Source organism: Anarhichas minor, unplaced genomic scaffold (genome assembly GCF_050575085.1).
Source record: "Anarhichas minor isolate MPS153535 unplaced genomic scaffold, ASM5057508v1 ptg000003l, whole genome shotgun sequence".
Lineage (NCBI taxonomy): Eukaryota > Metazoa > Chordata > Actinopteri > Perciformes > Anarhichadidae > Anarhichas > Anarhichas minor.
The window spans coordinates 10,442,818-10,455,648 of record NW_027466449.1 but is presented as its reverse complement, the minus strand read 5'-3'; the positions used below and the strand labels follow the sequence as shown (position 1 = coordinate 10,455,648).

At 40.9% G+C, this 12,831-nt stretch overlaps 1 protein-coding gene across 1 annotated transcript; it reads right to left on the bottom strand.

Annotated features, from left to right (window-relative positions):
• Positions 1 to 1,818: 1,818 nt before the first annotated feature.
• On the bottom strand, positions 1,819 to 11,783 carry ccm2l (CCM2 like scaffold protein). Its single transcript, XM_076097098.1, has 11 exons — positions 11,551 to 11,783; positions 9,093 to 9,260; positions 8,879 to 8,962; positions 7,989 to 8,172; positions 6,128 to 6,765; positions 5,809 to 5,938; positions 4,998 to 5,061; positions 4,413 to 4,569; positions 3,715 to 3,853; positions 2,763 to 2,910; positions 1,819 to 2,259 (listed from the first exon to the last, which is right to left on the bottom strand). The coding sequence occupies exons 1-11, from the start codon at positions 11,578 to 11,580 to the stop codon at positions 2,127 to 2,129; spliced, it is 1,875 nt and encodes a 624-aa protein (XP_075953213.1). The 5' UTR covers positions 11,581 to 11,783; the 3' UTR covers positions 1,819 to 2,126.
• Positions 11,784 to 12,831: the final 1,048 nt, after the last annotated feature.

The window sequence follows — 12,831 nt, the reverse complement described above, 5'->3', positions numbered from 1 at the left end:
TGGATTCAAAGAATGTTCATTCCTGCCACAAATGCAAACCATAACAAATATTCATGGTTTAATAGAGTACTGTGTTGTAGCAGAACACAAAATAATATTTTGCCTAGGACTGATAGTAAACAGTGTATCCATGATGACACAAGGCGGAGGGGATTCTGTGTATGTGGGGGATGACGATGATATGATAGTAAATGCCGCCACATGATGATTGCAAAGCTGTAATCCGATGATGAGGATAAGGTTCATACAATGTGCCTGCATGCAAATACACACTCATGCACACACACGCGCACACACACACACACACACACACACACACACACACACACACACACACACACACACACACACACACACACACACACACACACACACAGCTCTAAATGACCTCAGAGTTTATCTCCTATGTTCTGTTCTGATAACAGAACAGAACATTTTCTAATAGTATTTCTTGGTATCATTTTGACTGATATGAATTCTGATGACCTTTAACCTTTAGAAGCAGTTCAAGATGTATCTACAATATGCCTTCAATTAGCCAAACTTCCAACAGAGAGGAAAGCTTTTCATTATTTTCCGCGCGCCTCTCTCTCTACCTCCCTCTATCTCTTTTCTCATCACACCCAGTACTCTCTGTGCATGTATGCTATTTAAATAACTATGTTTTTACCGTTATTATGTATTTGTTCCATCAATCCTGTTACATTTATAGTATTGTTTTCACTGCTGCTGATTAATAAAGTTACTCTGTTCATGATAAATGAATTGAAAAGTAAATGCACACAGCGTGAGTCTATTGCATCATGAGAGTGAGGAGACTAACGTGACTCGGGTGAAGCCCATGGTTGTACTGACTCTGCCGCTCTGATGTTCAGTGAGTCTGGCAGAGGAGAGGACCGGGGGGCACAGAGAAGCAGTGCACCATGGGAAGGTCATGATGTTGCTGCCAGGATAATGGGTCAATGCAGAGTTGAGAGCATAGACTGTATGGTTGGGAGAGAGAGAGAGAGAGAGAGAGAGAGAGAGAGAGAGAGAGAGAGAGAGAAGGGGGGTTCTCATCATATTAATACCAACACATTCATAAAAATAATCTCAGTTTGTACTTTCTTTGATATTTTTATATCAAAACAGTAGCATTTACTAACAATATGGTACATCTATCCATATATTTATCCATCTATCCATCTATCATTCATCTGTTTTAAAAAAAAATAATCCTATAATTTCTGACTAATAACTGTTTAGCTCACCAGTGGGAATGGAAATCAGCTTTCATCCTCAGTTGCCACCATGTGGTCACTGTTAGGTATTACAGCCCCTACAGAAAATACCGTTATACTGGAAAGCAGCTTCGTGAATTATTTAGATGCCCTGATCTTATGCAAATTGAGTAACAGAGACTCGATTCAAAATGGATTCAGGAGCTCTTCATGGTGATATATGTATTTAAAAACATATATATTTAGATTGTATTTTCTGATTCCATTTACAAATTTGTTAAAGGTAAGAAATTAAATACAGTGAGTCACATTATCAGACTCTTCATAAAACACTGTTGAACCTCCACTATCATTTAAACTGTGGAAACTGAAGCACAGTAATTACCTGGTAATAACTGTATAATGTTGTTTTTTATATCTTTTATAGTTATGAGATATTTAGATTGAAATTTCATTTATTTCGGATAATTTTGTCCGACACTAGTCGACATATATACCCTTCTGAAAATGTCATTTTTCACATTTAGATATCATTGATCTCTCTCTTAAATTATAGCCAAAGGAAGAAAATTCAGTTTCATTCAGGTACATTTTAATACGAATGAAATACCGATGCACTAGAATACACAATCTGTAGTTTTCATTTTCATTTTAGCAGCAGTTATTTATTACAAGTTTAATCATAGTATACATTTTGCTGTCCATTTACTGTGTGATGCATTCAAAACTGCATTTGTCAACATTAAAAAGGCTGCCTCTGTCAGATGATTTATATTTGCGGTTTATTGTGGAGAGAAAATGAACTGTGGACACGCTGCTCTTGCTCAGGTGCACCGTGGCAGATTCAAAGTTCAAACTGAATTCAACAAGGAATCAATCGCTCTCTGTTTTCCTTCATTCCCTGCATCAGAGGTAGTAGTCTTCCTCCTCAATGTCTCCGTGTGTGTCCTGGAAGCCAAGCGCCTGGATGTCGTGGGTGATGTCAGTAATGCGTCGGTTGAATTCTTGAGATCCTGAGGCCAGAGAGCAGTTATCATACCTGCTGGGGGGTAAAAGACAGATGATGTAAATGATAACGCATCTCTCTGACTTCCTGCTTATTCAAATCATCGTCAGTTTAGAATGAACTTGCTTTTACAAAAGTAAATAAAAGGTATTTTTTGTGTTTACTAAAGGTCGAAACTGGAGTGGTCTTGCATCAAAGTAAGAGAATGCATGACCAAACGCCACACTGTGAAAAAGGGTATAGGGTATAGAGGTAAGTTAGGGTACACCCTAACTTTACAATAACCTTATTCCCCAAATATGTAAACCAAAAGCCTTTCAGGAACACAATTATGTCACGAAGAATAGGGCCATCATCTCTCATAGGCTCACAGGAGATTGGTGCTCAACAAAATGCACCATACCAATAAGAGATGATGGAATGTGAGACAGTAGTGTGGTATTTAGAAGCAACCTCACAGACCAGTCAGAAGCGGGTTTCAAACCAAACCTTGAGACGATCACAAACCTATAACCTACACCTCCTGATCTACATACCCTCTCATGGCCGTAGCTGATGTGTTGCTCATGCTGCGTTTGATGCGTCCAAAGCTGTCGGTTAAAATACCACCCTCACGGATCCCGATACTCTCCAGGAAACTCTCAAACACCCCGACATCCTTGTCTGGGATGAAAGGACGCATGCCTGGGAAACAAAGATAACGAGTCTGTTTTTTATGGATAAAAATGACTTTTGTTGTTCAGCATTGTGTTTGGGTTGTGTCCTCTCTAGCACTATGAGAGATAGCAACACATGTGTAGGGCTTAACATTTATTAAAAGAAAGATAGAAACTGAAATCATTTCAACATTACTTTTATTGTTAAATAATTTTACCTGAAGGTTCAAAACATTACTTCTGATTTCTAATGAATTTAGCATAAAAAAGGAATAATTGCGTGATGTTCAATCTGGGGATATCTGTAGTCTATTCAATCATAATCACAAAAAATTACAATACTATTGACAACTATAAAACGATCCCCTTTGCTTGAGAGTTTTATGAATTTTCAAGTTTCATGGAGAGTTTTGTGGTCTATTTTGCTCTATATGGGACCATAATTATCTAAATAAAGATTATTCCGATTTTAAACTTGGATACTTGAAACTAGTGATTGAGACCATAAACTCATACTCACAATGTTTACTGAAGTAAAAAATCAGTTGAGAAGTAGGATCATTTTCTCATTGACTTCCATACAATCTGACTTAATATTGCAACCAGAGGAGTTGCCCCCTGCTGGCCATTAGAAAGAATGCAAGTTTAAGGCACTTCAGGCTTCACATTTCAGACCCGGAAGTTGCCGCTTGCTCTTTCCTTTGCAACACTAATACCAATAGGAATAGTAAGTTGTGGCTTGCTGCAAAGTTTCAGTCTGTTAATGAGCTCTGTGGCACGTGTGTGTGCATGTCTCTCTCTCTCTCTCCCTGTCAGTCGCTATGTGCCTTACCCATCAGCAGGAACTTGCGGTTGTCTCCGTACAATTGCAGGAGCTCGTAGCAGAAGTGGTCGATGTTTGATGCCAGTCTATATTCTCTCAGCAACACCGCAAAGTGCTGCAACTCCACCGGACTCAGCTTGTTACGCAGCTACACATGCACACAAAGAGAGACTCTGAAGAGCATACAAACACACAAACAATATTTTTTCTTTGTTTCCATTTTCCAATTTCAGCTCAGCCGTGACCTAGCCTACTGTTCTGGCTAGGTCATGGCTGAGTAGTTCAGTTAAAACTGTTTCACAGACCCTCTTGTCATTATAGGTAACATTTGTTAGCTTGTGAGCTAAGACTAATTAGTTGCATAAAGTAATTGCTTGGCAGCTAACATTAACTCATTCACTTGCCAACAAACTATGACGATTATGAATCAAAACGCTTCTATGAGAATACAATTTATATATGACAATTAATAAATGTATAGTTGAATAATGGGTATTCTATTAGAAATATCAATGGAATATATTCCTGTTTTAGACTGCAGACAGACAGCAAGAACCGCTCTTCCTTTTGTTACTGTCCCTGTGTATTTGGAGTAAAGTTGTATCGCTCTTGCTATTACAGTAGCCTAGCTCATATTTAGCATTCAATATATCTTGAGGCTTTTGTTGGCAGCAAACTCTTCTTCTCTAGGCAACACACATACTCACAGTGATCATGTACTCCTGCATCAGCAGCAGGGCTGGGTTACTGTCTCCTCCCTCACTGGCTGAAGCGAGACTGCGATGAGAGTCCTGCAGCGAGAGAGATGAACTCTCACTGTACGTTTCACTGTAGTACAGCTCAAAAGCATCCTGGGAGCCTTCACTGAGAGAGCGAGAGAGAGTGACGGACTATATTATCGCACCATGGCCAGGTTATCATTATCAACAAACATTGACGGAGTAATTGATAAATTAATTTTAATAGAAGTCACAGTCGCTGAATGATCAATCATACAGTTGTCTGGGCTTTTATTGTTAAGTTACACATACATTATTTCAATTCACAATAAAAAGAATTGCAAATAGACCCTCTGCTTTATCTAAAATGCATTCCGTGTCTGGACAATAGTACCAAAACCCATAACTACAGTAGAGCGGTTGGTAATAAGTTTATTTAATGTGGTAAAGATTTTCAAGGCTGTAAGAAAAGAAATGCCTAAATATTTAGGATATTTTGTGAATTGATAACACAATATATTCATCTGGAGACCTTAAAAGTTACAGAATCAGTTAGGACAGAATGTTACTCACTATGAGCTGCAGCAGCTAAACTCTGGATCATAACCGTAGGACATGTCAGTCAGACAGCTGTCACCTGCAGAGACAGAGCTTAAGTGTAAACTTCACTATTAACACCCTCTAAGGAATAAGAGACCCACAGCTGGCTGTGTTTGAAAGTTTAGAAAATAGTGCTGTCACACTGCACAGTATGTGTATTATGTGCTCGCAAAAAATGTCTGGATGTATGCTACCTTAGCAAGAGTATGAGACGTAAGCTTACTGAACATACTCGACTGCCCCACAATGCACTGCGTCTGTGTTCCTGGAGACCGTCCGTCAGTTGTGTGAGATTTTAAGCCAGGCTTAAAGCCGTTATAATGTCACTTTATTAAGTTTTAAAATGTTTTCTGATGAGAAAGTAACTGTTTAGATTTACAATGTGTTGTCAGTTTATCCAAAATAAAGGCAGTATGCAATACATACAAATTGAGTTTGTACGATACATCAGTATACGCAATTTCAAACACGGACGCCTTGTTAGCATCCATGTAGAGGCTGCAGTATTCACTAAAACTAAATGCAAAGACATACTGATGATGTACTGCAGCTTTTCTTAGAGCGTTACCAGTAGGCTAATGAAGCTAGATTTCAAAGTTGTGATTAAATTGCAGTTTTTCTGAAGCATTGACAAGTGGTGTATCCTGACCTACTGCCGTGTGTAGTTGCAGGTCAGGATACTAACCAGAAATAGGTAGTATGAGATGAGATGTGTGTCCTATACTCTGCCACTATTTTTCCTCTGCTCTACTTTTGACATAGAGAAAGCCCATGTGTCACTCACTTCTCTCCAGCCAATAGCGGTCCGGCATGGAGTGGTGAAACCCTGCTCTGTCGACACACTCGATGGTCTGATGGCCGTAAATGATCTGGAACATCTGACAGATCAGAGAACAGTACTCCTCTGCAGCATCCTGCACAGACACACACATAAACAAACAAAGACGCTGTCATCACACTGAGTTGGTTATCATTTTACAACAGGGCTGCACAACAAAATTTAAATTGTAGTCCCAATTTGCCACATAGGAAAGAAAGAAAAAAACAACAACTATATTATATATGGAGGGTGTAAGATGAATGAAGGAGTCTCAAAGACCCACCCTGTTCTCCACAGCCAGGATGACCAGGTTGCAGTAGGCGTCAGGGCAGGGCGTCGGCTCCAGTGGATTGTGGTTCCTCCTCTCCCAGCTGCCGTAGCTCTTCCCCCGTTCCCAGCTTCCAGTGCAGGCTTGCCGCCGCTCCCAGCTCCCCCCGCCACCACTACCACCACCTCCTCCCCTCCTTTCCCAGCTTCCAGCTCCTCCACCACCTCCTCCCCTCCTCTCCCAGCTCCCTCCACCACCACTACCTACCCCCAACCCCCAGCTCCCACTCATTGGCCTCGCTCTGCGGTTCTCCCAGCTCCCACCTGTTTTGCGTGTTTGCTGCCTCCTCTCCCAGCTCCCCCCCACTCTCTTCCTCTCTAAACTTCCTCCTCCTCCTCTCTCTCCCCCACCTCCTCCTCCTCTCTCTCCCCCACCTCCTCCCCCTCTCTCCACGTTCTGGTTTTTGTCGTGGTTACTCCTGGACAGCGACGTCCTCCAGTCGACTCCACAGATGGTGTGCCGTCGCTCCATCGTGCCCCCAGCCGGACGAGGGTCGGTGTTGCTGCTCATGGTTTGACGTCGGCCATCCACGCCCGTTGGCTTTTTCCTGTCCAAGCTGTCGTCCCCAGCAACCACTGTATCCACGTTCAGACCTGTGGGATGAGGTTTAAAAATGTGTACGCTCTCGTTCTCATAGAAGAGATGATCCATACTACCAAATTTCACTCACACGAAACCAAAAACGAATACACAAAAAGAAAACAAGTAAAAGACATTGATTATCTGTTCGCAAAACCGCCCCTGAAGAGAGATTGGCGCCTTTTCAGAAGTCCAAGAGAAAATATTAAGGAATGGATTAAACTGTGTGTCTGTCTGCAAACGTTTGCCTGTCCGGCCAATGAGCTTACTACAACAGCAGTAAACCAGCTTTACTTCCAAAGGCAAGGTGGCCTGTTACTAGCTAACATCATTTTGCGGGGTTACAGGTTCTGTTTGAAAAATACCTGCTTAGAGCCGACACATTTCTGCATCTACTGCTCTGAAATCTAATTTAACTTAATTTAACACTTTTTTACTCTGCATGGTCTTAGTCGTATTGTTGCATTCTTTCTAATGGCCACAAGAGGCAACTCCTCAGATTATAAAAAGAAGTCTGATTGTAAATAAGTCAGTGAAAAAATGACTCTACTTCTCACTGTATTTATTACCTCAGTAAACAGTGTAAACACGAGTTGATGGTCTCAATCAATGAGTTTCAAATCTTTTTCAACACAGCATGATGTTCATTTAGTAAATTATGGTCCCATTTAGAGTAATGTGGAGGATAAAGCAACATTGTGATTGACAGGTCGCTGCCACGGTCCGTTTTGGTAGTTGCTGTGTTTTCGTCTTAGAACTTTAACCCTTTCACAGTGTGTTTTCAGCTCCATGAAAGTTAATTGTAACATTTTTGGTCGACTGAAAATGTCTTATTCAGCGTTCGATTGTACTTAGCTCAACCCTCTCGTCTCACTTATTGTTGCAAGCAGAATCCAACGGCTAAAAACCAAGATGGTATCGACCAAAATGCCGAACTCGAGGCTTAAAAACGGCAAACCAATGGGTGACGATACGTTGACTGCGTCCACTTCTTTTCTACAGTCTATGGCACTGTATAACCATATCCCCTGTACCATGAAGTACAAATACACAAACCATTACAGCCCTATACTCTAAACTTTAGTGACAAACATCATCAAAATTGTGATGTGAGGAGCTTATCTTCCATTCTAAATACTCTTTTGTCAACTGAGAAGTGGAGGCATCATTAAAAACACACTCATTGCTTATTGTCCTTCAGTAAATGACAACGTCTTGTCATCAGGTGTGTCCTCACCTGTCTTGAGGACCAGCAGGTGCAGTGCGTCGTCTCTCAGGTAGGAGGCAGCAGCGATCTCATGTGTGGGAATCCTCACCAGCAGCTTCTCGTTGTCTCTCCACGTCAGCAGCAGACAGCGAGCGGACAGACTCAGAATACAGTCCTGATCCACGCTGGTCTTCAACGGCAGCACCTTCAGCTGCTACTGACCAACACACAGGGAGATGTGATTATAGATTATGGATCACTCAGACATTGTTGCAGCCCTGATAGATGAAACACTGGGAAAATTGGCATTGTCTCATAAGAGATTTAATGATTTTTGATCAGTGCTAAAATGATTAATACATACAATTATTTATTAAGCTTGGCCGTCAATCACTGCTTATTGATTACTAATAATTAATAATGATTTAAATAACCAGGCCCCTAGTAATAAGACAGACCTACTAACATAGGAGCCCATGCTCCCTCTTAGACCAGTTGATATTTGCCTCCCGAGCTTTTCCAGAGCCCGACTGGTGACTAACTGGGAATAACTGGGTTATTGGACTTTTGCAGTTCGGCACCCAAACTCTGGAGCGATTTACCATCTAAATCTATCACCACTTTTACATCACTTCTTAAAACATTCTTCTTTTAAAAGCTTTGATCTCTGTGTGAATATTATTTCATTGCAATTTTTTTTAAATCTATAACGTATTATTATTATTATTATTATTATTATTATAACCCTGGCTTGGATTATTTATACATTAGTGATTCATTATCAATAATATATTGATTACTAAGCCTGGCTTTTTTTAGTTATAGATGTTGTACATCGTTATCGACAGAAATGCTTCATTATAGCTATGTTATTGATAACTAAGCAGTGATTACTTATAGATAGGTTATTGATTACTTACCCTGGCTGTGTCCAATAGTTGAAGCAGCTCGTCTCGGCTGGAGGGGTTCAGTGAAACCGACACCCAGGTCAGGTGACCAAGGAACTAAAGGGAGAGGTGAAAGGTCAAGCAACTGTTGCTGTATGTGTATATATATACTATATATTGAATATGAAAAACAGTTGCTATATATATATATGCATTTTGTTGTACTGTAGTGTATTTCAGGTTCTACCTTGACCTCCTTCTCTACATAGTCGAAGATGAGTCTCTCAGGGTGGATGAGGTAGTCCGGGGGATAGAGAGGGACAGTGTGCAGCGGGCGTCGGTAAACGCTGCCTCGATCCACCGGCCTGCGACCACATTTTGACCAGACAAGCCGCTTAATAGGTGAGACAAAACTCTGAAAGGAGAGAGATGCATATAGGCATTGAGACAGAGAAGAAGATAAGAGAAGAAGACATTAAGCATTTTAAGGTGTCATCATTTCAGCAACATTTTCTCTGCATGTTCATGGCCCCGTGATAATGAAGACAAGCTTTTTTGCTGACCTTTCCTTTAGCGCCACCATCAAGCCAAATGTTGCACACAAGTAATCCCTTATCTCGACATTGTCGTCATAAACATTTTGAGTACATTCCTGGTCCCCAGGGGCAACACATTCTCACTCCCAACTCGTTAAAAACCAACACTTGATCAGTTAACCAGCTTTCAGAGCAGCCGTCATTGAAAGCTGTTTGGAAAAGGGCAGGCAGTTTCAGAGAATGATTGGCAGGTGATTGGATTAATCATCTGTCAATCTGTCAATAAAAACACATTTTTCATCGAGGAAAGCCTTCAGTGCCAATCTGTGTTCTTCTTTCAATGGACAAATTCTCTCCATGTCTGATATAACTGATGCTATAGCAGCATACGCTAACGTCTTCAGGAGCCGCCATTGGTCGACGCCCTGAACACAAAAGCATTATTTTGTGATCCACCTGCTGTGTAAGGTAATTCAAACAGTATGATGCTCTGGGTACTCCTCTAGCGTCAGTGTCGGACGTGTCAGGAACAGCGTGTCAGATCCGTTAATTTCCTGCATAGTGTCTTTTCAAAATAAAGTTCCAATTACGTTTACTTTGTTTTTTGTTTTTACTTTGGCAAAAAACTACTTTAGGTTAGGTTTAGGCAAAAAATGTACTTGGTTCGGCTTAGGTAAAGATAAGTGTTTGGATTAAAATAAGTACATTTGTCACATAAAATAAGTCAACAAAACTAAGCTAAAATAGGTCAACGTTGACTTGGTTTCACACGGGACACAAACAGCAGTGTCCTGTGTGACAGTCTTGTGTTTGTTTGACCATCCCAAGACCCCGCCCACCTGCCCTCTCGCTCTTTATTCTAAGTCCGTTACTCAGACCGTCTAATATTGTCGAGGACGGGTTTACATTGGAGTCAGTTGAAAGCAAAGTGTGCCTCATACTGACGCTAAAGGGTGCCAAGCACCGGCATTTCACGAGTTGGGAGTGAGAACTGGTTGCCAGTGGATGTAACCTATTGATTTTAATGACCATGACCTTCTCTCTAGTCCTACCCGCAGCCAAAACTTTAAGCTCGACAACTGGGGAGTCTCTAAAAATGACTAAATCGGGAGTATGCTGTACACTATCATGGATATAATTATCCCAGCAGTCTCTAGTCACTAGGTTTTGGTTTTGAATCTGAACTAGAATATCATAGAAGACAGTTCATTTGTGTGAACATACATGCCTCTGTGTATTTGTGTGTACGTGTGTGTGTTAATGCAGTACATCCTCTTGGCTGTTCCAGCAGTGATTGACAAGCAGTAATCTTTGACAGCTCCCTGCTGAGACTCACTGTCAACAAAGCTTCCACTGTTAGACACCTACTGACACACGCACACACACACACACACACACACACACACACACACATTGATATACTGGTGCTGGAAGGCGTGAGGCGAATGAACGTGACACAGACACACACACAGACACACTGAATAGAGAGAGGAAATTAGCTTTTTAGAATGAAAAACCTGTCTTGTCTTTATGAATTACAAGGACAGGTTTCTGCATATCAGACTGAGGTCTGATGAACATCTCTGCACTCAGCTGGATTTCATTGTAAGACAGACGAGTGTTATAATGAGTTTTGTTCTTCCGCTTGTTCCAGTTTTTTTTTTGAGGAGACATAAAGGGGAAAATAATTGGATTTTTGTAATGAATGTGCTTAATAAAACTAAAGTGCTGCAGAGCAAATTAATTTGGAGGTTTGCGCTTTTTTCCTTCTTCTGATGTCTGCATTTTTCTTTTAAAAATATTTTTCTTTTCGCATGCTGTTTTATTTAGAGTTTTTAGAGCCACCAGTCTGAACTCACTGAAACAGTTTGCTCTTGGTCAACAGCGTAAATCTGGCTTTCAGAGTTTACTGAACTGCAAAAGATTCACACTGATTTACTTCACCCCTGCAAGTGAATTCACTGACTGCGTCGCTGCGCTCCATTGAAATAAATTGATTTCCTCACAATTTATGTCGTTTTAAATGCTGGTGTGACCAGGCATACACTTGTGTTTGTTTGAAACTAAGGATTGCTGGAAAGAGCAGCATTTTTCAAAGGCTCAACAATGACACTAAAAAGGATTTGCCGTAAGGCACTCAGAGCAGAGCAAACGTGACTGCAGGCCTACCTTCTTGGATTTCTTGGGTTCATAGTCCATTGCGATTCAGCCCCCCCAGTACTGGTCCTGTTGTGGGTCAGATGAGTCCTGGTTCTGGTCACACTCCAACTGAAGGTATTTTTTTTTTCAGTTTGTCTTTTCTTGTCTTTGTATCTGTCTCCCAGTTATTTTTTCCATCGTTCCTACTGTTTCAACGTCTCTCTCTGTTGAAGTTATTTTTGCTTCTATCTCGGCTGCTTCATTCTTGTTCTTTCTTGTTTCTACACTGATTGTTCTTTTGGGGCCATACACACACACACACACGCACACACAGACACACACAAGAACAGGAAGCAGAGGAAGCCCACTTCCTGTCCGAGAGGAAACTCCACCAGAGACTGATAAGGCCCATTCTCTCTACACGGATCAAACATACACACACGCACACGCACACACACACACACGCACGCACACGCACGCACGCAAGCACACACACAATTAAGAGATTTTCTCTTATTTAAGTTTCCTTTTATTGAAAACCTTGGAAAATTTGGTTTGGAGGTGCGAACAACTATGAGTTAGTAACTATTAGTACTTACTAACAGAGAGTTGTGGAGCTCATCAATAATTAGCACCTATCATTCATTTTGCTTATGATAAACTATGAAAACATAACCAGGATTGTAAAATACCTGCATTTTCTTTTCTTTACCCCTTTACATTTTCAACTACATTGACACTGTTCACAATGCAACATCATGTGATGATGTTTACTGCAAACCTATTTACAGAGACTGAGACTGTGGGATTTATTTGAATCTGAACCTAAGATCTCCCTCACGCCAACCAAGGAACATTATAAAAAATTGACCCTTCAGCTGCCCAAAGACTTGGGAAGAGTAACCCATGCTCTTATTATGACACTTCTCGACTGATCCAGTTTTAACTTCTCTCCATTATTCTTGATGTACACCGCATTTCATTGGTAGTTGTTGTTCTTTTACCTCCCTCGCCCATTCCCAGTAAAAAATGTGTTGGCATTGTACGTTTGTGCAAACCACAGGATTAAGTGAATGTTGACGTTCTGAACCAAAAAGACATTTCATGAATACGTCTCATATCGGCCTTGTATCACGCTTGCAGAAACACACAATGACACGCGGTGAACGCTGTGAAATGATTTGGTTAGGTTTAGGCAAGAAAAATACTTGGTTGAAGTGAGAAAAAAGGTAATGTTTTTGTTAGAATGATAACAAAACAATGTAGCGTAAATAAATAACAACTGAACCTGGCGGACTTTCTTAACTAACA